The sequence below is a fragment of the Fundulus heteroclitus genome, chromosome 12 (genome assembly GCF_011125445.2).
Source record: "Fundulus heteroclitus isolate FHET01 chromosome 12, MU-UCD_Fhet_4.1, whole genome shotgun sequence".
Taxonomy (NCBI): domain Eukaryota; kingdom Metazoa; phylum Chordata; class Actinopteri; order Cyprinodontiformes; family Fundulidae; genus Fundulus; species Fundulus heteroclitus.
The window spans coordinates 1,338,602-1,363,458 of record NC_046372.1 but is presented as its reverse complement, the minus strand read 5'-3'; the positions used below and the strand labels follow the sequence as shown (position 1 = coordinate 1,363,458).

Here is a 24,857-nt window from a genome sequence, read left to right as displayed (position 1 = left end):
TGGTTGTTTGTTCGTCATTTAGTGAAGTAAAAGCAGCCAGAAATAGTGACAACTCAAGTAAGAGAAGGGTCACTTTGAGAGAGAAAAACTCAAGTATATTAAATTTAAACCTAGTAATAACTACCCACCTTTCCCAATTAAACCAGATGCGAGTAGAAAAAAAGTTGTGTAAAACATTGTTCACAGCTCCAAAAATGTAAAGTTTTGTAAAAAAACAAAAACAAAAAAAGAAACTATAAAAATACTTCTTTTTAGAATATTTTAATATAGAGACAAACAGAACAGGAGAAAATCAAAGAGTTCAAACTACCAACTAGGTGATTATACAGAAGCCTGGATTTCAAACCACATTAGCATCATACATAAAATATTACATTTTCGTGCTCCTCAACTGTACAATTTAGGTTAAAAAAACCCAATAAAGTCAGTAATTCATATCTGCAATATAGCCAGGGGAAACTGACTTTTGTTGTGGACAAGAGTTGATGTACCACCAGTGAACCGGAAGTGCTTGTAGCTACCTAAACGGTCGCTGTCGTTAGCTGAGTTGCTTCTATTTGCTACTCTGAAAATGAGTGTTATGTGATCTCGGACAAGAATTTAAAATAACATTTAACGTGAGTACGGTAAAGCTTATAATATTTATTTTCCTCATTTTAAAATGTTTAAACTTACAGACGCGTAGATTTAGCCCCCACGTTAGCTTTTGCTAGGAAATATTAGCTTTTTCGGCGCTTGATTAATCGAAGAGCCTCATCTATGTTCGTTAAATAGCATCAATTTTGTATCTCTGTATATTTTAACGGCAGTGTTTGTATTTTTTTTGTTAGTAGTTTATTGTTAAATACATAGTTGTTAACGCTGAGAAAAAATGCCACTAAAAATACTCCTATCCTTAGTCTAAAATAATAATCCTTATATAGTTTTTTTTAAAGAAACACATTTTCTGACGCTTTTAGCACACCTACAGATTTCGTTCCTCAGCTTTCAGTCACAAGTTATGATTGTCATCACATCACACATTTTCACACGTTCCTCTGTTTTTTTTTTTTTTTTGTTGTTGTTGTTGTTGTTTTTAAATTTGGTTTACCTCAACATTTAGATGTCCATGTCTCACCTGTACGGGCGGAGGGAGGAGGAGGAAGAAGGTGTGGAGATCGAGAGCTTTGAGGTGACGGACTGGGATCTGGCCAATGAGTTCAACCCGGACCGTCAAAGGTTCAGGCAGACCAAGGAGCAGGCCACCTATGGCATCTGGGCTGACAGGGATTCGGACGAGGATGAGAGACCCAGCTTTGGTGGCAAGAGGTAGTTGTTGGCAAGGAGTTGTTGCATCAATGCCCTTTTCTGGTGGTAACAACCAATAATAGGTTCTGTTAATCTGCTTGTTGAAAGTATATAGTAGAGTCGATGAATAGTAGCTGTCACGACAACCGGCTCTACCACCTGAGCTGTGGATGTCTGCAAGTCCTTCGCAGTTGCCCTGGCTGCCCTGGCTGTTAATCTAATCAATGATCTACTTTCCTGGGCCGTCAATTTAGGTGGACGGCCGTGTCTTTGTAGGTTTGCAGTTGTGCTCTTTCCCTTTTCAGAGCCGGGTTTCATTAAAGAGTGTCACGGTGAATGGGACCGAACTCAAATACATGCCACACTTTTTAGAAATTTTATTTAAATTGGTTGTTTTTGCTTTCACATAAAAAAAATCCCAGTAAAATTTATGGAAGTCTGTAGTTGTAACTGGAGAAAATGTGGAACATTTTTAGCCCTCTGAAAAGATGAAAGATAAAAATGCTTGATGCTCTCTCCCCCCAGGTCCAAAGACTACACTACTCCAGTGAGCTTTGTGAGCGCTGGACTGCGTAAGTCTGCAGCTGAGGAGAAACGGCAGCAAGAAGAAGAGGAAGGTTCTGACAACTCTGATGATGATTCTGCTCCACCAGCTCCTCCTCCAAGTGCGATGGCTCCCAAAAAACTTCAGATGGTGAATCCCCCCACCTTACCGCAATTTGTACATTCACTAACCATGTTGGCCTCGGTACTCTGAATTCTTGACCTCCGAGTCAGAAAATTGAAAGGCTGGTTCACCCGGCTGGTTTTAAAACAGTTGACTGATTTTTAAAGCCCAAGAGACACCACAGGTAATGATAAAAAGTCATACATGTAACACGCTTGGTCGTACAGTGTGTGGTGTCCAGTCAGACGACAAGTACAACACACCACACACAAACAGATTTCACTCAGGATCATTCAGATATCAGACGGGAAATCGTGCAAAACCATATTCCCGATTTGAGGTCAGAGCGGTCCCGATGTTCCACTGAGTGGACCAGATCACTCTTAACACACCACACACGGCAGGAATGTCTCTTATAGATAATCTTAAGATTATCTTAAGAGACACGCTGAGATCAGCGCCTCTCGGAAGGGGAAGATCGGGGCAAAAATCTAGCTAAAAATCCTGCTGTGTAAACCAGCCTTAACTGGAACACCCACTAAAGTCAGTACTATGAGTCGGAAAGTCAGTGCAGCAGGAAAGAACCCGACTTTGGCTGCCACTCGCAGCAACATTGAATAAAACCTCATACTTTGACTGTTTGTTGTAGCTGTCTATTCAGTAACAGTCAGTCATACAGGTGCTGCCTTTCAGTGTTCATCAGACGGGATGTTTCAGCTGTTTATTTGCACCAAAATACCACCTAGAACAGTGTTGTTGTCTTTGTTTTAACAACAGTAACCATAGTGGCTAAACTAGCAACGAAAGATCGCCGCCTACTGTTGTTTAACGTTTCACGATCAGTTGAACAATTCAGCCCGTCTTTAGATTTTACAATAAAATGTGACTGTAAAACACATTCTATGACTTAGGTTGACTGTATTTGTGCGTTTAACAATGGCTTTTGTGCGAGCCTCCATGTTTTTTCCTTCTGTCTGAGAAGAGGGAAAATGGAACGTCAAAAAGCGGAGACGACGTAATCTAGAACTCGTTAGTTTTGACCTCCGAGGCAAAAGGAACGCGCCAATACAATTATGGGAAAGTTAGGGAAGACTGACATAAGCTTTTTAAAATTGGTTGGTTTTCCCAGGGTACTTTTGGAGGGAATCAGTCCCAGAGGTCCCAGAGGTTCGCAGGTGGGATACAGTCTGGTAAAGGTATTGGCAGCTGGGAGAAGCACACCAAGGGAATTGGACAGAAACTTCTGCAGAAAATGGGCTACCAACCGGGAAGAGGCCTGGGCAAAAATGCTCAAGGTAGGCGAAGCTGACGGCTTTGTATATAATTAAAAAAATATATATGTTGAGAAATCGCTTTAATTAGAAGTTTATCGTCGCAGGTATTGTGAACCCCATCGAGGCGAAGGTTCGTAAGGGAAAAGGAGCGGTCGGTGCTTATGGCAATGAACGAACTCAGCAGAGTCTCCAGGACTTTCCTGTGGTCGACTCAGAGGAAGAGGAGGAAAAGGTAAGCTGTTGGGAGAAAACGCCTTTTCATTTCTATCCTCTGACACTATGTAGCGTTTTTAATTATTTTATTTTTTTCTTCTTTTGCAGGAATTTAAAAAGGAATTAGGCCAGTGGCGTAAGGATCCGGCTGGGCCTGCAGGAAAGAAGAAACCAAAGTACTCGTACAAAACAGTAGATGAGCTGAAAGCTAAAGGTAAAGTGGCCTATCGGGCCACACAAGCATCTGCAGGAGAGCTGGCACAGGTCAAGGTATGTTTAAGTCTTACACTAACTTCTTCTATCTATCTCTTATCTGTATTCACATTTATGACTCTCCCGCAGTGGTTTAGAATAAACTATGCAAGGTGTATAAGCCTGCTTACTATATTCAGGCATTAAAGAGCATACTCATTTACTCCTCCCCTCTGATTTGCAGCAATATCCCGCTTCTTTTTGCCTTTCAGTGGCCAACAGAAATCCCTAATAGCCTAGATTGGTTTTATATGGATTCTTACTCATAAAATTCAAACAGCGTGGTGCAAAGATGCCTGAAAAATTTTTGATTTACATGTTTGTTAATGTGTGTCATACATGTCGCTGTTTTTATGGATGAAACTGTTGAGCATGTTAGCACATTGAAGCCTATTATTTTATCCCTGTAAGTGTAATTTTTCATACATTTCTCCTGGTTTAGGTCATCGATATGACTGGGCGAGAACAGAAGGTGTACTACAGTTACAGCCAGATATCCAACAAGCACAGCGTTCCGGACGAAGCCCCGCCAAGCCTGGCCGCTCGCGATCAGAAAGGATCTGGCTTCGGTCTCCCGGAGCTGGAGCATAACCTGCAGCTTCTGATAGACCTGACGGAGCAGGATATTTTACAGGTGAGGGAAAAACGGAGAAACCTTTATGTTTGGCAACAACCTGAGATCCAAACTTTAACAGATTCCACGATGTTTCTAAGCTTTATTTGTTTTCTTGATGCATGTTTATTTTTTTTTTTAGTCTGCCAGGCGACTGCAGCATGAAAAAGACGTGGTTGTTTCTCTGGACCATGAGTCACGAGCGTTGCAGAGCCGACTGGAAACGGAGCAGGATGCCATCCAAAGAATGGAGGCCGTGTTGGCCTTAGTGGAGCGATTTCCTACGGAGGAAACGGCGCCGGGCGAGGAGCCAACCCTACAGGTTAACGTCACGCTGAGTGTACTCTATGGAGCCTCTGTCATCTCGCTGTTTGAGTTTCATAATTCTTTTTTTGTGTGTCCTGTCTGGCAATGTGGCAATAAAAATTGCTGTCTTAATGCCAGAAAGAGCCCAACAGATTTTATTCTCACAAGTGGAGCATTATCGCTTTGGCCATAGTGCTCTGCTTGATATATATATGTAAATAGTTTTATTATGTAGGGAATAATTCATGTTATGTGGACACTACATTGAGAAAGTAGAAGAGGAGAGAGAAATGAGAAGGAAAAAAAAGGTCAAAGAAACTGGAGACAGAAGAGAGATTGACAAAACCTCATCAGTCCGCTTCATTACCCTCAAAGAGAGATGTAAAAAGAACAGCACAACCAATAGAACTAATAGTTCATAGTTCCAACTAGGGATGCACCGATATGAACTTTTGGGCCAATATCGATTTCCGATATTAATATTGCTGTCATGGCCTTTAACTGATATTTACCCATTTTATTTATAAGATAAATTTTTTTTTCCTGCTTTATCGAGGGGAGAAAGATGATCACACCGCTGACATTGCTTCACTGCTTCTGTTTAACAACCCTGCGCCGCATCACTATAAATGTCACACGGCCAAACAAATATCACACAGCCGATCTCCTCTTCAAACACACGATCGGCAACGAGATGGAAATAAACATTGCTCATTAATATCGGCCCAGTTTTACTTGTTGAACCGATTTGTGTCACAAAACGACAAACACCGTCTGATACCAATGTTGATGCTGATATATAAAGCATTCCTAGTTCCTTTTACTCAAAAAAAATATTTCATCTCTTCTCTTTTCAGGAGTGCGCCCGTATATTTGAGACCCTACAGAACGATTATTATGAAGAATATAAGATGATGGGACTGGGGGACCTGGCGGTCGCTGTTGTGCATCCGTTGCTGAAAAAGAAGCTCTCCTCGTGGGACCCCCTGAAGGTATTCTTCTGCTCCCTTACTAGCCGAATAATTTTTTTTTTGGTAGGAAAATGATCAATCTTTGAAGTAGTGCCAACGTGTCTGACTGATCATTTCAGGATAGCTCGTACTGTCTGGAAGATATCGGTCAGTGGAGAGCGATCCTCGAATCCCGAGACATGCACTCCAGCGGTCCACACTCAAACATGGATCCATACCACAGGTGAGTTCAAACAAAAGAGGAGAAACACACTTTGCTTATATTACTGTTACACTGCTGATCAGAAGTTTCTATAGACACATTATCGGCGTGGGTATCATCTTAATTTTGGGCTTTTAATGAAGCATTTGAAATGTTCGATTGTAAGAGTGGAATGATCACCAGTGGATTTCAAATACAAAACATGAGTTCACAAGTTAGAATTGGAGGATTTTCTGTAGTCCCCATGGGGTCAAAATTATACATGAATTCTTAAATATATAGATATCCTCTCGCTAGGGCCGGACAATAATTGAATAAAAATATCGGTTCAATGAACGTGTGGTGTGATTAAAAAAAAAAGGGGGGGGGGGGGTCAATAAAAAGTTCAATAAAACACTTTATTTTCCTTTTGCATTCTAGCCTATCATGAAGGTTAATATTACAGTCATTACATCCTCCCAACCAATCACAAACAGATCCAGAAACACTCTGTCACCAAGCTCCGCCCCCATTCAAAGAGTTTAGAGAGCATGTATTTTTATTTTTTTTTATCCTTTTTTAAAAACTTGTAGTTTTGGTAAGAAAGTTTGTTGAATAAAGGGTTCAGTTTGAATTCGGTGTGCGTTCTTTATGTAAAAATAGGTCATTAAGCAACAGCAAAAAATGGCCAGGGCAGCTCTTAGAATATATGTTTTTGGATAATTATCCACATTGATTGGTTCTACATCAATTCACACAGACAAGCCCAATTTTCTGTATGCTTACATGAGACATAAACTGAGATATCTGGACACAAAGATGTAAAGTATGATGGGTGAAGGCCAGGTGAGGCTTTCAGACCTGAAATCCGTTTACTTTAAATCATGGTGGAGGTAGCAAGTGATTACGGGATGCCTCCAAGTTCTTGTGCGTCACTAAAAATCCCCTCCTGGATCGCTGAAATCCTTAAATGTAATCGGGTGTTCAATTATCCAAATGCTTGTTTCAGTAGTGTAATGATCTCACGCTCCCATCGATACTGGCTTCACAAAGATTAATGCCGCCTTACATTCATCTTCTGGAAGGGCTCCAAGGTCTGCCATATTTATGGACTGGGCTTGAAAGCTGGTCCTGTGGCAGGAAGCCCGGCAGTTTAACTGAGCTCTACCCGTTCAGTAACAAAGAGCCGTCAAATAGCCGGGCAGAGCTCTGCTGGAAGCGGTTTGTCTGGTCTCCACGTAGTTTGCTGAGGCACATCAGGCTTACTATTAGTGGAGGTTTACGCTTATATTATAGCATTTATGATTAAATTTAATCTGATTTTGAAATTCAAATGTTTAAATCTATCTCTTTTGTTTTTTCTTTTACGTTGTCTGTTGTTTCCGGTACCCGTACAGTCTCGAAATAAATGTTTTTAAACACACCATTAAAGCCAAATTTTAATGCTGATAACGACTGGGTATATTTTAATCAAAAATGTCTGTTGTGCGTTGATCCGTCCAGACTGTTGTGGGAGGTGTGGGTCCCCGTGATGCGGACCTGTGTGTCGAACTGGCAGCCTCGAGCGGTTGGGCCAATGGTGGACTGTTTGGATCTGTGGGCGCCTCTTCTGCCCCCGTGGATCCTGGATCAGCTGCTGGAGCAGATGATCTTACCACGGCTACAGCGGGAGGCAAGCCAAAGACGTGTTTGTACATTTCACCCAAACATCAGCGTCAGAAACGTAGATATTAAATGTAAACTTCTCGCCTTTTTTTCAAAACAGGTTGATAACTGGAACCCGTTAACTGACACGGTTCCCATTCACTCTTGGATCCACCCTTGGCTGCCTCTGCTTCAAGCCCGTCTGGAGCCTCTTTACCCGCCGATCAGGAGCAAGCTGTCCAACGCTTTGCAACGGTGGCATCCAAGTGACGCCTCAGCCCGCCTCATCCTTCAGCCGTGGAAGAACGTTTTCACCGCGGGCGCCTGGGAGGCCTTCATGGTGAAAAACATCATCCCTAAACTAGGTACGCATTTAGCTCTAGGTTTGACGAATCCATGGGTAAATGTGAGCTTTCATCATTTGTCGTTTCCATACCTACTAATGCTAATCTTTCTTCTGGGTGCTGGTGAAGCTTTGTGTCTGGAGGAACTGGTGATCAACCCTCACCAGCAGCAGATGGAGCCATTTCACTGGGTGATGGACTGGGAAGGCATGCTGTCCCCCTCCAGCCTTGTTTCCCTCTTGGATAAAAACTTCTTCCCAAAATGGTTGCAGGTCAGTGAATGCACTTTGCAGCAAATCACGTCAAGACTTGGTGGGTTTGATTATGTATCCCCAAATCTGTGTCACAGTCTCTCAAAAGTCAGTCTGAAGGAGGAATTCTTGAGCTTTTCATTGACTAATCTCTTTTATAGATTTAGAAGAAATTTGGAGATTTGTATATATTGTTCTGTATTAGGATTTATTTTTGAATCAAAGATAATTACTATTCTGTTTTCCAACTTTAGATGAAAACTAAGGTTTTAGGAAGGAAAGTCGCATGTAGCAGATACCCTGGTATTTTTGTAGGACATCTGAAAATGACCATAGAGCTGTTTACTTGTTGAGAATGTGGTTTATGGCAGGGTGGGGCCACCCCCCCCCCCCCTTGTAGAACGGTAGGGGAAACACTGATGCCATTGAAACAACAACAGTGTGGTAAGGGTCTTAGGTCTAAGCCCAGCCTCAAAAGCTCAGTGCTACGCACTTCCAGGGGAGGAGATCTCACAAGGAACTGATCAGCCAATCAGAAGTGGATTTGGGGTAATAAGAGCGATAATTCATGTCAGACAGCCAATGGGAAAAAATTAATTGTACTGGGTTTTTTTTGTTTGTTTTTTTTTTTTTTTTTTCTTATTATACAATCTTATTTAACCATAAGAGAGCTCTAAAAATATCAATAAACTTTTAACTAGTTATTGTTTTCAGTCATTTTAATCATGTAATCATTCCAATGTATTAAAAACCGAGGCATGTTGAAAGTTCAACACATTAATAATCAATATTAAAAGTTACAATTAACCGTGTAGTATTTCAAAGCCCTCTGGGTCATATAACACTTATGTTAGGGAACCTGGGGTGCCACCTACAGGAATAAGATTTGTTGTGATTAAACCTTGAGTTCTACAACTTATTGAAAAGCTGTTCTCGTCAGTAAAGGGTCAAACTCAAGGATATCTATAACTCTTTAAACTTGTGTGTCTTGTGTTGGTTACAGGTGCTGTGCTCGTGGCTGAGCAACAGTCCGAACTACGAGGAGATCACCAAGTGGTACCTCGGCTGGAAAAGCATGTTCAGCGACGTTTTGTTGGCGCAGCCGCTCATTAAGGAAAAGTTCAACGAAGCTCTGGACATCATGAACCGAGCAGTGTCTTCAGGCATGGGTTAGTATCCATATTCCTTTAAAGTATGTTATACGATTTAAAGGGTTGTCTTTAAGATAACATCTGAGCTCGTTTTCCCACTGAAATCTAATGCAACACTTTTTTTTTTAATTTTTACACCCTTAGGGGGATATATGCAACCTGGCGCAAGAGAGAACATCGCATATCTCACGCAGACGGAACGACGGAAGGACTTCCAGTACGAAGCGCTGCAGGAGCGCAGGGATGCTGAGAGCGTGGCTCATAGAGGCATCGGTACTGGTGTGCCAATGAACTTCAAAGATCTCATTCAGACCAAAGCGGAGGAGAACAACATTGTCTTCATGCCCTTAGTGGGCAAACGGCATGAGGGGAAACAGCTCTACACATTCGGGCGTATTGTGATCTACATAGATAGAGGGGTTGTGTTCGTGCAAGGGGAGAAGACCTGGGTTCCCACGTCTTTACAGAGTCTCATAGATATGGCAAAGTGAAGTCAGGTGCAGGAATCTTTTGGTTTGTGTGTAAACAGATTTAAAAGGTAAATCAGCTGTCTTTATGTGACTTTGGGTACAGTGGTTATTTGTCATATTACTTTATACATTTTTTTTTAAATGTAAGACTTAATAAAACATTTTCAAACACATGGTCCATTTTGTTGTTTCTTCCAGAAAATAAGAGATGCTGAGAGCTTTAATGTTATCTGAAGGTGAAAAGGTGATTGCATTTTTTTTTTATTACCATTCATAGACCACTTTCCATAAACAATATTTTTTTATTCCTTTATTTGTTTATGAGCTCTCTCTGTTGGAATTGACATATTGCCAATAAAACTTTGGACTTTTGATGATAAGACCTCAGAATTACTAAGCTTGTACCGTCCTCCCTCTAGCTGAGGTGCGTTCATTCCTTCAATCTTTCCTCTGCAGACAGATCACTGTAATATTAAATCCAGCAAAGGCGACTCATTACTTTCACTCATGATGCAAGGAGGGAATCATCAGTAATGAAAATCAAACATCTTGCCGTAACTTGATGTAAGGGACAACTGCTACATCGCCCTCACAATTAACGTGGTGATTGTGAAAACAAGGCTGTACGTCTCCCTCTCCACAGCAGTAACTCTAGGAAACTGAGGCAAAAATGTTTATTTCTGTCTTCCTCGCCCACTTTAACCAGCATGTGGAAATGTTAGAGCAACAGCAAAACGAGAGTCACAGGTTCAATACTTATTTTCCTCTTGGGGCAATTGATTGCACAAACAGTAGTAAAGCAACATATGCACCAAATTCAACTATTTAAAAATCTAATCTAATCACTGCAGATGTGAATGATTTAGTCTGTTGGTCCTGAATCTTGGTAGCAGATATCTGTGTCTGGGTGGAAGCAGAAAGAAGCCATCGGTGTAGGAAGCGATCCCTCTCAACCTGTCTATAACCTCCTGCTACAACACGGCTGTTGCCAATAGGTCCAAAAATCTGCAAAAGCTTCATTACCATGACGTGTCATCCAATTCTCCAGTAATAATCATTTGGAAAAGTGAGATATAGTTTTGTTTCAATATTTTTTTTAATTTAACTAGGATGACAAAAAAATCTTATATTAGGTTATCATAATTATTATGAATATTGTGGCGCGTAAGGACGTATGGAAACAGTAGGTGGCAGTCTCTTTTCGGTTTATTCCGTTTTCTCTGTAGAATTTTGGCTTGTCCGGGCTGCCGTCGCGCTCGACGCTTTGTGGTAAGAGGGTGCTAGAAAACTGTTTGATGTTAATTTGACTTTAAGCAATTGCCTTTGCATTTTCTCCACCAAGTTGGCTCTTTAATATTTCGAAACTTAATTCCAAACACGCCGTGTGAATAGTAGCCGCCAGGCCTGAACCTCTGGCGGGATATGCCCCTCCTGGAGCTCATAAGCTGTTAGCCGCTAGGCTATCACTAGCTAACATTAGCTCACTGCTAACACGGGCTGTTGCTAAACCGAGGGCTCATATGTTGTTGTTTCTTTCTTTTATTTAGTTTATACGCCTACGTTTACACACAGAAAGCCATGTCGTCCGAAGCCTTAAAGAAGCGGAAGTCGAAGGTTCTCCGCGTTGAAGGAGGGACGCCGGAGACGAAGCGAGGCCGGGGGGAGGTGGACCAGGTGAGCGCTGAACCAGGGACCCCCGACGCCCCTTAGACAAAGTCCCTCGATATTTTCCTCATAAGCATTTTAAAACAGATTATGCACACATCTGTGTTTTGAAATAAAAAAAAACTTTTAATATGTTCTGCATTTGGGTAAGACAGCTTCTGGTACGGGAATAAATTAGGACACCTCTATATTAGTATCACTTAACATATCTAAAATTATTTCAGTACAGAGACAATGCAAAGTGCTTTACATGATTAAAATATAGGGAAATAAAACAGAATAAAAGCAAGTAGGAATAAAATGTAAAAACAAAATAGAACATTAAAAACAGTTGGACTAAAAAAAAGAAGTTGAACTAATGATGTTTCAGTAGAACAGTTTAGCTAGAACAGTCAAAGGCAATCCTAAACAAATGTGTTTTTAATCTTGATTTAAAAGAATCAAGATTAGAAAGAATCTTGGAGCAGCTTAAGAGTCTGGTAAGGTATTTAAAGGAGAAGTCCGGTCAAAATCAGAATTCAAACTGCTGAAAGTACTTTAAATATAAAATTATTACATACTTTTCAATAAATGATAAGATTAAGAGTAATTTTCATTTGAATGTCCTTTAGTGTAGGCATCCATGTTGGTGAAGAACAGTACTGCCTCCTCCCAGTTTGTGATGTCAGGTTGCGGGATTGGCTGTTGAGCAAGTCCCAATGCCCTATCTGTCCCCTTGTAAATAAATACATGCTTTCATGCCGAAATATTGTTTTTTGCCTCTTAAACAAAGATAGACATGGTATTAAGCGTTTAAATTTAAAGTAATACTAATTTTACATTTTACAGACATAAAAAGACAACAAATAAGCATTAAAGTACGGTTTATGGGTTGGGTTCTGCAATGTTATCAGGGAGTAAAAACTCATCTCATCTAAAAACTCATCTTTAGAACCAATCTCTGCTCAAAATGGTGATCTGCCAAATCTACTTTCAGCAGTTATCATCAGTTATTAAAGCCGTAAACTGCAGAAAATACGAGCAGAGCGGCTCCTTCTGCCTTTACTCACTCTGCTTCTGTCAGGATAAGCTGCAGCGCGTTATGAGGTGGAGGGATATTTCGGAGTCACTTAGTTTAGAGCCCAAACAATCGACTTCACTTTCAGAAACAAGCCCAAAAAAACTGCAACCCCACAACTCATGAAATTTACAAGCGACTTTAGAAAAAAGAAGACCAAAGTCGCATAAAAACAGTGAGCTTCGCAAAAGTGAGTATTCTTTCATATCACCACGCCCCTCTGGACGGGTAAACAAATGTCCCTGCAAATTCTACATTATAAAAAAGAAAAACCTCATGACTATAGATTTTATTGACCTAGATGCTAAAGCTCACCAAGACGTCATTGGGGTACAAAAAGGGGGGAAAAGTGAGAGGAATGCGGTTAACAGCAGCCAATAACTTCATCTCGTATTTCAACACTAATACCATGGTAGCTTAATAAGGATAGATTATTTTTCTTCCCTTCTGCCTTGTCTAAACCAAGGTTGGTGGTATATCTGGGATATTAGCGGATTCTCTATGTTCCCCTATTTATTTATTAAATAAAACTTGAGTACGACTTAGACGACAGTGCTGCGATCCTAGATGCACGATGATCAGTTTGATAGACTTTTAGTAGCATAGCACTGGTGGCATATTGAACGTCTTTAGGAGAGACAATCGATACTTTCAAACCAGAAGGAGGGGACAAACATTGGAAATTATGACCAAAAAAATATGACATTAGGTTGTTTGTGAAGCAGTGAAATGCAACCAGTTAACAGCGATTATGGAAAACAGCAGGAGACCAACACGGGATGGATTCTTGTTTTTCTCTTTCAGGATGTGCGTCTGTATAACGAGGAGGGGGAGCTGGAGGGCAGAGACCCCGAGCAGGACTACCTGCAGTACAAAGAATCATGCGAGAGTTTGGCCACAATCATGAGTGAGATCCAGGAGCTGAAAGCCAGTGGAGCCAAGGAAGGGGTAAAAACCGGCAATTCGTCATGCACATAATTTCCCATTGCTACGATGAGAAAATGCTGTAAATCCATCAGTGTGGGGGTTTTGGTTTTCTTCCTCCTAACTCTCTACAGCATTGATTGCTTTCCTTTTTCGCAATTTGGTAAAAATAAAAGTACAGTTTATATGGAACACTTTATACAGTATATTCAGAAGAAAGTAAAGATGCAATCTTAAGTGAGAATTTCTAATAAAAATGTTTAGTACTAGGACTATATCTAGCTAGTCACCAGAGAAAAGACATGATGCAGGAAATCACAGCACCTCATTGATGGCAGATGAGTCTTAATTGCTGACTGATTTTTGTATTGATTTGTATTCCCAACATATTATTTTAAGCACATCTGCGATATTGACAAGAAAGGGAACGGTCGGGTCAGCATAAAAGACTATTAAGCAATACTTCCTAGCAGCACCAATTATTTAAGAACTGCTTGCTACCTTTTCAAATCTGTCCGTTAAGATTGATACGATTCCTTAGCTTCTTAGAGTTCACCCCGCTTGGAGCTGCAGCGTGTGTGTGCAGTGAAATGGCCTTAAATGTCTCTAGATCTAACGAGTGCGTTTCTCCTCAGAACGTGGAGGTGGAGCTGAAGCGCATGCAGGGTTGCATCCACTTCATGAACCTGAAAAAACTCAACCGCCTGGCTCACATGCGGCTGAAACGAGGACGGGACCAGACGCACGAGGTACTTCTCTCACCGATCGACGAAAGTCGTTCATGAAACATGAAATAGGTTAAGGCGTACTATTCAATGCATTCACACAAAAAATGCTGATTCGACAGTTGCTTTTGTGCTGAACACCGAGGCAATGTTGAACTAAGCACTTTTTCTGACTGCAGTAGATGCCACAGCCTGCACAAAGGGTTGGTGTGTGCTGGTGTTGGATTGTAAATGTCCACCACAGAACTCGTTTATGCTCATTAATCTTCACCCGTTCCTCACTTTTGGTGTACTCTCACGTTGCAAATGTATTGTTTGTTTCGGGTCCCCCAGGTAATTGTTGCAGGGAAAAAAAGCCTCACCAGCAGTTTGTGTTTGTGTCCTCAGGCAAAGCAAAAGGTCGACGTGCTTCATCTTCAGTTGCAGAACCTGCTCTATGAAGTTATGCATCTTCAGAAGGAGATCAGCAAGTGTCTGGAGTTCAAGTTAGTGCAAATGATCCTTTCTTAAGTAGATCAGACACATTTCCTTTTCTATTGAGACGATGTAGGAACGCTAATTGTGCACCAGCTTAACTAGATCGAAAGACGGTGCTCAGCAAAAGTATTAATTTTGTTACACAGCCTCAGAGTTTATTCTATTTAATGTGATTTCCCAAGAGAAAATGGTGCAAAACTGTGAAGTAGAAGTACAATGATAGATTACCATATAGACACGTTTTTTGTTTGTTTTTACCATATACGTCTTTGAAGTTAGTTGTATATTTGTATTAAGACCCCTTCACTCTTTTGCTCTTAAACCAAATCAAGTGAGACTCATTGGATTGGGGCCTTACGAACAACCCTAAACATACCTCCAGGGTGCAGCTTAGAGATAATATTTGAATGTGTTAGAATTAGGGCTGAACGATTTTGGAAAATAATCTAATTGTGATAATTTTTTTTCTTAATATTGCGATTTAATGCAATTTTTTTTTCCCAGTTTAATTTATCATGTGTTTTTAAAATATATACAAACAACAAATCAATTTGTTTCCTCGCCATGTGGTTTAGTTACTAAAAGACCCACAGCATCTAAACTCGGAGCAGTAATGATTGAGTTCTGCCTACAATATATTTCAACCAAAATTGCAATTTTGACTTTTCTCTGCATTAACTACAAGCAACAAAAATGACCTCTAAATAAAGATGTTTGTAAACAAGGACTATTTTAAACATGAACTTTTAATGTTTCTATTGATCAGAATATTATTCAAGAGAACAGCTTTTAATTTAATTGCACCTTGTTGAACATAAAGTGCAAAATCCAACCAACAAGCAAGTCTGTATTAAACTGATTAACCTGAACTTAATGTTTTATATGATTATACAAACTCTAAAACAAGTAATAAAATTAGATTATCTCACTGATGCAACTGTCTTCCCTTCCATGTGGAGGCAAACCCACTTTAAACATTTTACTGACACCTAATGGATGTGTCTAATTCCCTAATTGTTACATAGCCAAAAATTGCAGACCTCTGCGATTTTTAGAAATTGCGTTTTTTTTAAATCACGATTATATTGAAAATGCGATTAATTGTTCAGCCCTAGTTAGAATGGCACATAACTCTCTGGCGTGCTTTGCAAAGACACTGAACAATAATTTAAGTCTCTGAGTGTCAACATCTGGTCGAGACATACTGCAAAAGACCTGCAGTAGGGCTGGGCGATATGGATTAAAAAATAAATCTCCGATTTTATCATAACAAATCCGATTAATCGATTTTTTTCCTCCTTTTTGTTTCATAAAAAGAAATTAAAGAAATTATTTTAAAACCTTGCTTTTATGTCAAGCATTTCGTCAGGGAGTTGACCTGAATTCAAAGTTCAACTAAAAACAAGCTGTAAAACAGGGTTGTAAAACAAGATGGCAGCCGTGCCATTATAAACAATGAAAATATAACAAAACATTTGCTGCTAGTGGTATTACACATTGAGCTAAGAACAGGCTTCACTGCACTTGTGAACTTTAAACTAAGTTAAAAAAAAAAAAAGTAAATGAAGTACCTCGTATTATGGTAAAAAAAAAAGTTTCTACTTAACAATATTTTGACAATACATTTGCCTAAACATATATTCAGCATCACATGCTGTTCTCTTCATGGAAACCCAATGAGTGTATTGGCAAAATAGAATCCAGATTTTCCAAAAATGGAATCTTAAAGAATTGTAAATTTGAATTAATCGATTAAATCGATTTATCGCCCAGCCCTACTATGCAGCTGTAATAGCGGTGAAAGGTGGTTCCATGAAGTGAATGCACGACACGCCTCACTCTTTTAGTTTTGTATTCGTAAGAACTTTTCAAGGCCTTCCGTTGTTTTCCTGCCCCTTCACATTCATGCGCTACAGACTCAGTTTGTAAAAGCTCAAGAGGTATGGAAACTTTCCAAAGAACCGTACGAGAAATCGTTACAGGAAGCCGGTGTTTCACTTTTCGGTTCTGATGTTCCTGTTTCATTTTGACCTTTTTTTTTTTTTGGCACATTTTATTATGTTGCTAATTAGCATCTCTTGTCCTGCTTCAGGTCCAAGCATGAAGAAATTGACTTGGTGAGCGAAGAGGAGTTTTACCAGGACGCCCCGCCGGAGATCTCCAGGCCGAACCTGACGAGAAGCGATCCCCACCAGCTCACTCTGGCGAGACTGGACTGGGAGCTCGAACAGAGGAAGAGGTGAACTACTTGAAGCAGAGTCACTCAGAGTCAGATTGGCTTGTTGTCGCTTTTATTAATTCTTTGAAACCAAAGAGCAGTGGTCGATCTTTTGGGTTGTCATTTTGTATTACTCAGGTTGGCAGAAAAATACAAGGAGTCGCAGTCCACAAAGGAGAAAATTCAGAAGAGCATCGAGGTGAAGAAGGAGCATCTGAGGAGCCTTCAGCCTGGACTGAACGCCATCATGCAGGTAAGCTAGAAAAGTGGAAGGAGAGCTACGGGTATTCTCTTCATGTCCTAGCCTAGGCTCGGGGATTTCATTTGAAATGCTTGACTAGTTTTATTTATTTGAGTGAAAACAAAAGTTTTAGCCGCCCTTTTTGACTGCCTTTAACTGCCGAGTTGTGCTCTGTCGCCACAGGCGTCTGTCCCAGTGCAGGACTACCTGTCCATGCCGTTTGAAAAGACCCAGAAGCAGGTGGAGATCGCCCGCCACCTTCCTCCACCGCTCTACGTACTGTTTGTTCAAGCAAACGCTTACGGCCAAGCCTGTGGTGAGTCGAGACAGAACATGCAGCGAATAAAAACTGAGTTTTACGACTCACCAGCTTCTGTCTGATAACCAGGTTGCTTTTATTAACTTTTCAGACAAGAAGCTGAATGTGTCGATCTGCGGAGACGTGGATGAGGCCAGGGCTCTTTCCAAACCTCCTGACGACTCCCAGGGTATGTGCAAGTCCACATAAATAAAAAAAAAGCCACTTTTCTTGCACCCTTCGTCCGTTTTGTTGGGTTTTCGGTTGAACTTTTCCTCAAAAAGCGACTTTTCTGCTCCCAGATGATGAGAGTGATTCAGACGCAGAAGAGGAGCAGGAGAAAACGGTGAGTTTTTATTCCAGGATGCGTACACAACACACACACACACACACACACACACACACACTGAGGTTAGTGAGTTCAGACGCTTTATAAATATAAACGTCTCTGGGCTGGACACACAAACCCTCCCTGAAGTCTGGCCTTCCACACAGTGTGGTCTGGTGGCTCAGAGAGTGGCAACGATCGATCGATGTCTGCATCCGGAGGCGAGGGGGGAATTCTGGGAAATATTTGCCTCGAATCGGGGAGGTGACTGTAACCTGAGGCCATCTGGGACATGCACACTCAGCCGTGCAGCAAAGCAGGCTTTTATCACCAAAACGGCTGATGGCAGGAATTAAAAATCAGATTTATGAATTAAAGGTTCTCACCCAATCAGAAAATAGCAACTTGAGCATTTTCCAGGTCTGATAATATATGTTAAAAGAAAATAGAGTCTGTAGAACGGTGTCTGTTTCAAGACTTTACTCCTTCCTGCTTTGCTGAACAGTTGGAGCCGTCCATCCACCTGGCCATTATTCACCTGTCTGTCCATCCAGTCATCCATCTGTCTGTCCATTCATCCTTTTGACCTGGCAGCAAATGCACCCAGGTCAGCAATCAACAGCCGTGGGAGTGGCCAGCTCCAGTCCTCAAGATTCATCAGAGATGTGTCCCTGGTCCAATATAGCTGCTGAATTACCCCCTCAGCTTGTCACCAGATTCTGCAAACATTTCATTTATATGGGGTCTGTTGAGCCGGGAAGCGTGGCGAACACCGGGTCTAGAGGACTGGAGTTGGCTACGCCTTCTGTGGATTTGATAGTAATGTGTGGGTTATTTACCATTTCTATAGAAGCTCATCTGCTATAGATTTTTCAGGTTTTTACCACGGCTTCTGCGGGATCTTAAAAAGTCCTAAATTCATAGAATTATGATGTTCAAGTCTTAAATTTTTTTAATAGGACTTAAATATCTTACGCCCATTTAACGCTAACGCAAATGCACAATAAAATGCTCCCTTGACCCTGAATTGTGCTTTATTAAATCTGTTTACAACTAAAAACACGCAGCCAGCCAATCAGCTTTCGTGTTATTGGTTGGTCCGTATCACTCCACTTGATGGTCCATGTACGGAAACGGTACCGCAGCTGCTGTTGTGGGAAAATGCAAATTTAGCAAATCTTTGTGGCAAAACAACCAGCTTAAGGCTTAATTAAATCTATTAAAAATAGCAACTTGGAAGCCTTCTGCTGCTGATGAAAAACCAACAACATAAAAGTGGGAATGTTGGGAGTCGCATTTAGAAAGCTCTGGTACCGCTGTGAGCGGTCAGAGACGACAGCTATCAGTCAGTCCTGCAGCGCTGGCCCCGGCGGGCCAACTACTAAATCACACTCGTTTAAGTAAATTAATGTATTAGCAAACATTATTGCTGACACATTTATTCTGTTTAAGTTATACAAAAACAACATAAGTCCTAAAACACAAATTCATGCAGAAGAAACTTTTCCAAATCCATTTTTGTTTCTCCATAAAACTTATGAAAAGAATACCTACAGTAGGTAATGCATATTAATCAGAGCAGTGCTAAGTCCTTCCATTAATAATATCTGCTGTTCAGAGTATATTTATTTGAGCCAGGGCCAAATGGCACAGCAGGCTCAATAGATGGGAAATAACGTTAAAACAACAAAGCTTGTGTATAACAAGGAAGTCTCACTGGTTAAATAAGTCTACTTTTTAATTCAGTGAAGTGACTCGTGGTGGGTAGTTGCCATAACTTTTACTCAAGATTGGTGAAATCTGATAATATGAAGGAAATTCTTCTGGATATTTCTGTATGTCAGGTTATAGGCCTTAAACTTCATTCTTAATAGTCTTAAAAAGTCTACATTTGAGTTGGTGATACCTGCAGAAACCTTGTTTACCACTAATTAATTTTTTAATTTTTTTTCTGATTTGCAAATGTAAAAAGCCAAACTTGTAGTGCTTCTGTTATCACAAAGTGCTGCTGGCTTTGTGTATTCTGTATATTTCCTTCCTTCCTCAACCCTTTCAGCTTCTTTGATTGCATCTTATAAGCGACATCGACGAACACCTCCTGTCTTCTCGTGTTTTCAAATCTTTTTTTTCTTTTCTTTGTTGTCGTGTGTTTGACAGAAGAGAAGGAGGCCGACCACAGGCGGACAGCTGGACGACAAAAGACGAGAGATGCTCAAAAGGCACCCTCTGTCTCTCAGCTTGGAGCTTCAGTGTAAAGGTAAATTTATTTATTTTTTTCCCCTGCAGGCCCAGACATTGTATCCTAATATTTACAGATGTTTCCTCGTGCACGGCTTGTATTTGCTGTGCTGTGAGGTAACTCTATACTTACGGTTGTATGAGAACGAAAGCGTGACCCGCGCTGCTGTGGCGTGACACCGCTCGACCCGAGTGTTCCCTCTGCTGGCGACAAAAGGAACATGGCGACAGATTATGGGGGAGATCTGCATTGCAGGCGTAACTCTACCTAATGTGGGAGGGGGGGGCGGAGGGAGGTAGATACTTGCAGCATCGTAGGTCTGCAGCACCTACACCATCTTGTAAGCATTTTCTCTCCCTCTGACTTCTGCTTTTGTTTCTCCCCTTTGTGTTTTTTTTTTTGTTTTTTTTTCACCCCTCTGCTGCAATCGGCCTTTTTATTGCAGGAAAAGCAAAGCGTAGGTGTGAGTGAGTGACGGCGTGTCACCGAGTTCAGTGTCGCTGCAGAGAGTGGATGATAAAGATGACCATCAGCATATTGTTCTCCCCCAGGTGCTGCTGGCTGCCACAGCGGCCACGCCCTGCTATCGCTCTCTGACACGCCGCAGTGTAATGTAAACCCAGGAGGGCTATCGCTGGCAGGGTTAATGGAAGGATGATGAGAGGATATTAACCAAGCAGGGAATTGGCTTTTCAGCTGCTCTTTTTTTTCTCCCTGTGCCCACAGATGGCAGCACTCTCCATCTTTACTTCTTCTACCTGATGAATCTGAATATTTTGACCGTGAAGACCAAAGTCTCTACCTCCACAGACCTCAACACGGCTATCAGCGCTGGGTGTGTATCTACTGTGATCTGAGGCTCTCTGTAGGGTTTCTGTACCGTCTGGAAAAAGCTGGATGTTTTGTTTTTTGTTGTTTTTTTTCCTGGTCTGAGGTAGTACAGGTGAAAATCAACATCGTGTGTGGAAAAAAAATGTGTTTCCTGAACATTTTCTCAATCCAGTTGCTAAAAAAACGCGCCATTCAGCCATGTTGTCATCATGCCACCCGTCGATCAGTCCTTTCCCCAGTTAGTCGTTTCATCCTTGAATCCCTCCAGCATTTAATCCATTTGTCGTCCTTCTGTCCTAATATTTCCTCCATCTATCCATCTGTTTGTCCCTTATCCATCCGACTGTCCGTCCATTCAGCTGGACCATTGTTTAGCTTTGGCAATATTAATGAATCAGTCTGGTAACTCATCCAAAATCGTCTTTAGGACGAATTGTTTCCCTCCATTTGAACAAATTCCCTCACACTTGGCCAAAAAACTAAGTTAAAATATATTTCGACCATAATTGCGATTTAATATGGACCTTTCTCCGCTTTAACAACAAGCAACAAAATGCCCTGTAGATAAAGATGTTTGTAATCGAGGATCCATCCATTATTTCTTTCTTTTTTCCTTCTATCCACCCATTCATTCTTTGTTTTCTGTCCATCCATTTCTTATGTCTGTTTTATCTCCATGTTTAAATTCTCAACACAGAATTGTCTGCTTGAAATTTATCCCCAATCATTATTTGTTTTAAGATTTTAAAAATGGACTGAGAAATTAGGAAATCAAAGTCTAGAAAAGTATTACGTTTAGACATTGGAAATGTGCAGGAACCCTCCTTTTTAAGGGCCTGACGAAACTCTTAACATTGTCTTCTTTTCTCCAGAGATCTCCTTAAATCCGACACACTCCTCAGCTGCCTCTACACCCGAGACCAAGGGAGAGAAACTCCCAACCCAGCCAATCGCTACCAGTTTGATAAAGTTGGGTAAGAACATCCAGCAGTCGAGGAGAACAAGAGCGTGTTTGATTTTTAACACTGAATTAAAGTTAATTCCTGAATGAATAACAGACGTTTTTTTTCCCCCTTTTAGGATTGTTACCTTTGCCGATTATGTGGAGGAGCTGGGGTATCCCTACATGTGGGTTCAGAATCTGGGAGGACTTCATTTTCCCGGTGAAACATCAGAGGTGCGTGCGGCTGACATCATGAGGCGTCGCAGGAACGCTTACCCGCGGCTGTCTAACGCTGGTTTATGTCTGTGTTTTTTTTCCAGGGCGTTCTGGTGGGCAGCTCCCTGAGCGCCAGCCACATGGAGAGCACCATGAAGCTGCTGAGGGGACGGGTCCAGTCCCGCTTGGCTCTGCACAAACAGTTTGCTTCTTTAGGTGCTTTATTTCACAACTTTCCGTGTTAAGCAACCCCGATCCCGACTCGCTTGTCTGAGAGGTTGACTGTGTTTGTGGCTGCAGAGCACAGCATCATCCCGATCTCCAGTGAGTGTCAGCACCTCTTTCCCGCCAAGATCATCTCCCGCCTGGCTCGCTGGACCACCATCAGTCAGCAGGAGTACACGGTGAGTTGAAGGAGAAAACAGATTTGTGACAAGTTCCCATGATGCAGCGTTGCTCAGTGTGATCTCTTCCTAAGGAACTGCCGTATACCCACCATGTAACCGAGGCTGGACTGGCCACGGAGACGGACCTGTACTTTATGGCAGTGGTTGAAAGGGGCACAGGTAGGTCCTGTCGGCGACGGAGCCGGAGTCATTTCCTGTGAATGCTTTTACAAACGTTGTGACCGTTTTCCCTTCAGCTCGCCTCCACGCCGCTGTGGTCCTGAGTCCCCGCTACCCAGAGATCTCTCCTCTGTTCTCCCTGTCGCTCAACTGGAAGGGCGAGTGCAGTGGACGCACCGACGACAACCTGAGGGTAAGGACGTCTCCCTCCACTGCATCCTCAAACCGTGCACACGGTCGCTGGTTTTAGTCCTGGAGTTAAGACCGGTGCCTTGCAAAAGTGTTATTACTCATCTCACCTTTTCACATGTGGTCACGTCCCGTTCACCAACCCAAATGTATTTTATTGACATGGATCAGTGCAAAGTAGGACATAATGGTGAAGTGGCTGGGAAAGGGGACATCATTTTCAGACTTTCCTATAGATAAAAATCTGGGGATAGTTTATAGAACTACCTTTGGCTGCAATCATTACCTGACTCCGCCAGATAGATTTGCTCCGCATATCCATCTGGAAACCTTCCGTTGAAGTAATTTTGGGAAGGGGCGAAAATACTGGTTAGCTGATTGGCCTATGTTGGTGATAGACGGGCCAAATGAACCAATCAGATTCGTCATCGCTCGTAACAGAGCGACGACGAAAACACAACCACAAGCCAAGCTACTCTTGCTGCTGCAGGTAAAGGCTCGTTAGCTCAGCAAAGAAATACTCTGCAATTCCGATAAAACTTGCTCGATAGCCACGCTAACGCTAGTTTCATCGGCTGAAGCCGTCATGTTCTTTAGACTGAACTGTCGCGCTTCTCGTTGCGTCACACCTCAACCCGCCTCAAAGCCAACGCTGATTGGACGTTCGTTTGGTGAACGGCTCCAAATTTTCTTTAACGGAAAGTAGCCAGACTGATCTGCGAGTGAAACCTTGAAAGCTCGCGAGATCAGGATGGTCTCACGAGGCTATGCAATCACAGCTTTTGCAGGGTGTCTCTGCCAGCTTTGCACACCTAGAGACTAAAATTGTTTGTGAAAAAAAGCTCTTGGCGTAGTTGTCAGTCCGGTGTGCGTCTGTTTTGTCCTCTGATGGACCGGTGACCTGTCCAGGGTGCAGCCCGGGTGTGCCTTCACACAACAGCAGGGTTTATAGTGAAATGATTAGGGCTGGGTATCATCTAGGATGAGCCGATTAGATACGATTTTCGATACATAACTCACGATACAATATGATTCTCCAAATAGCTCAGCTTGATTTGATTTGACTCCAATATCGATATTTCTTACTTTAAAATTAATGCTCAGTCATTCAATCAACAAAACCAGCCAAATGTTATATTTATGTTAAATTTATTGAACACTATATTTTAACAGGAAAATAAAGTGCGTTTGGTTCAATGCGTTTAACGTGTCACAGAAACCAAAAATGTGCCCAAACGTCTGATTTTTAGGGAAGAAGGCGCTTCTAAAATCCTGTCTGCCATTCCACAAATTCGTCTCACTTACACTTCCTCGCTGAGAAGAGTAATGATATGCGGTAATAGCGCCCCCTAGGGGTTGGGAGGTATATTGATATTGAATGCCAGAATATCGATATTAGATCTTTTTTTTTTAAAATCTATATTAATCTTTGTATCGATTATTATGCACAGCCCTAGAAATGATACAATACAAACATTTATAATAGAGACCTCTAAAGGCAGCTGGTTACCCTGGATTTTACTTTCAAGTTGTATCGAAACCATGCGTCCTTTTCCCTTCAACGTCACACATAGGAGTTACTTTGTTTTTGTAAAGTAGCAAAACATGGAATAAGTCAAACGGTGTGAATACTTCTGCAAACCTGTACGTAACAATCCACCGCCTTAACTTTCTGTTTACATTTTCAGGCCATGGAGAGTGAAGTGAATGTGTTCAAACATGAGCTACAGGGTCCGAAGCCGGGCCACCAGCTCCTGACCAATCAGTTTGCACGTCTGTGCGTCTGCTTGGACGTGTATTTGGAGACGGAAGGGCAAGATGACAGCGTGGAGGGACCTCGCGAGTTCCCGCGAGAGAAGATGTGTCTGCGCACTGTCAGGTATCCGGCTGGTCTAAAAATAAAATCTAATTAAAATAAAAACATCCTGAACAAATCTACCTTTAACGTCCCCTTTCTTTCTCTCTCTGTCTGAATTCAGGGGTCCAAACCGTCTGAAGCCGTTCAAGTACAACCATCCTCAGGGCTTCTTCAGTCACCGTTAAACCTGCGGCCATATTTGTCCGCCTTAATACTGTGTTTGTACCTCTTTGAAACACAAAAGTCCCGTTTTATCTGTTTTTACATTTTGAAAATAAAAGAACTCCTTGTTGTCATCTTGAGTCGTCATGGATCTGATTCGTGTTTCTCGCATCATTTTCCGTTTAACCACTTGATTGTTCTCTGATGTCCAACCTTTGTCTGTCCTGCTCTATTTATAGGTGTGTGAGAGCGGCATGATTATTATTCTGTTGTGGTTCAGTGGAGGAGAGAGCTGA

General features: G+C 41.7%; 2 protein-coding genes across 4 annotated transcripts; both read left to right on the top strand.

Annotated features, from left to right (window-relative positions):
* Positions 1-490: 490 nt before the first annotated feature.
* tfip11 (tuftelin interacting protein 11) lies at positions 491-9,795 on the top strand. 2 transcript variants are annotated; one of them, XM_036143644.1, is made up of 15 exons: positions 491-617; positions 1,103-1,308; positions 1,813-1,981; positions 3,084-3,249; positions 3,333-3,460; positions 3,550-3,711; positions 4,136-4,327; positions 4,449-4,628; positions 5,470-5,604; positions 5,703-5,806; positions 7,268-7,436; positions 7,530-7,773; positions 7,882-8,024; positions 9,007-9,172; positions 9,299-9,645. In XM_036143644.1, exons 2-15 carry the CDS (start codon positions 1,103-1,105, stop codon positions 9,643-9,645), a joined length of 2,511 nt encoding a protein of 836 aa, XP_035999537.1. In that variant the 5' UTR covers positions 491-617. The 2 variants fall into 2 exon arrangements, with proteins under 2 accessions (XP_035999537.1, XP_021172673.2); XM_021316998.2 differs by lacking the exon at positions 491-617 and having other exon boundaries at positions 9,299-9,795.
* Positions 9,796-10,818: 1,023 nt separating this feature from the next.
* On the top strand, positions 10,819-24,697 carry thoc5 (THO complex 5). Of its 2 annotated transcripts, none has more exons than XM_012863562.3 (20): positions 10,819-10,893; positions 11,172-11,298; positions 13,151-13,294; positions 13,906-14,019; positions 14,383-14,480; positions 16,565-16,711; positions 16,829-16,943; positions 17,115-17,247; positions 17,342-17,419; positions 17,532-17,575; positions 19,715-19,814; positions 20,523-20,631; positions 21,500-21,601; positions 21,708-21,804; positions 21,891-22,002; positions 22,087-22,190; positions 22,265-22,352; positions 22,430-22,545; positions 24,230-24,420; positions 24,521-24,697. In XM_012863562.3, the coding sequence occupies exons 2-20, from the start codon at positions 11,203-11,205 to the stop codon at positions 24,582-24,584; spliced, it is 2,052 nt and encodes a 683-aa protein (XP_012719016.2). In that variant the 5' UTR covers positions 10,819-10,893; positions 11,172-11,202; the 3' UTR covers positions 24,585-24,697. The 2 variants fall into 2 exon arrangements, with proteins under 2 accessions (XP_012719016.2, XP_021172641.2); XM_021316966.2 differs by having other exon boundaries at positions 10,860-10,893; positions 11,197-11,298.
* The last annotated feature ends 160 nt before the right edge of the window (positions 24,698-24,857 follow it).

Coding starts and splice junctions, on each gene's coding strand:
- tfip11 (XM_021316998.2), top strand. CDS start 1,103: ATGTCCATGTCTCACCTGTACGGGCGGAGGGAGGAGGAGGAAGAAGGT. Junction 3,712..4,135: donor GAGAGCTGGCACAGGTCAAG/GTATGTTTAAGT, acceptor CTCCTGGTTTAG/GTCATCGATATGACTGGGCG. Junction 9,173..9,298: donor AGCAGTGTCTTCAGGCATGG/GTTAGTATCCAT, acceptor TTACACCCTTAG/GGGGATATATGCAACCTGGC.
- thoc5 (XM_012863562.3), top strand. CDS start 11,203: ATGTCGTCCGAAGCCTTAAAGAAGCGGAAGTCGAAGGTTCTCCGCGTT. Junction 17,248..17,341: donor CGCTTACGGCCAAGCCTGTG/GTGAGTCGAGAC, acceptor TTAACTTTTCAG/ACAAGAAGCTGAATGTGTCG. Junction 17,576..19,714: donor AAGAGGAGCAGGAGAAAACG/GTGAGTTTTTAT, acceptor TGTGTTTGACAG/AAGAGAAGGAGGCCGACCAC.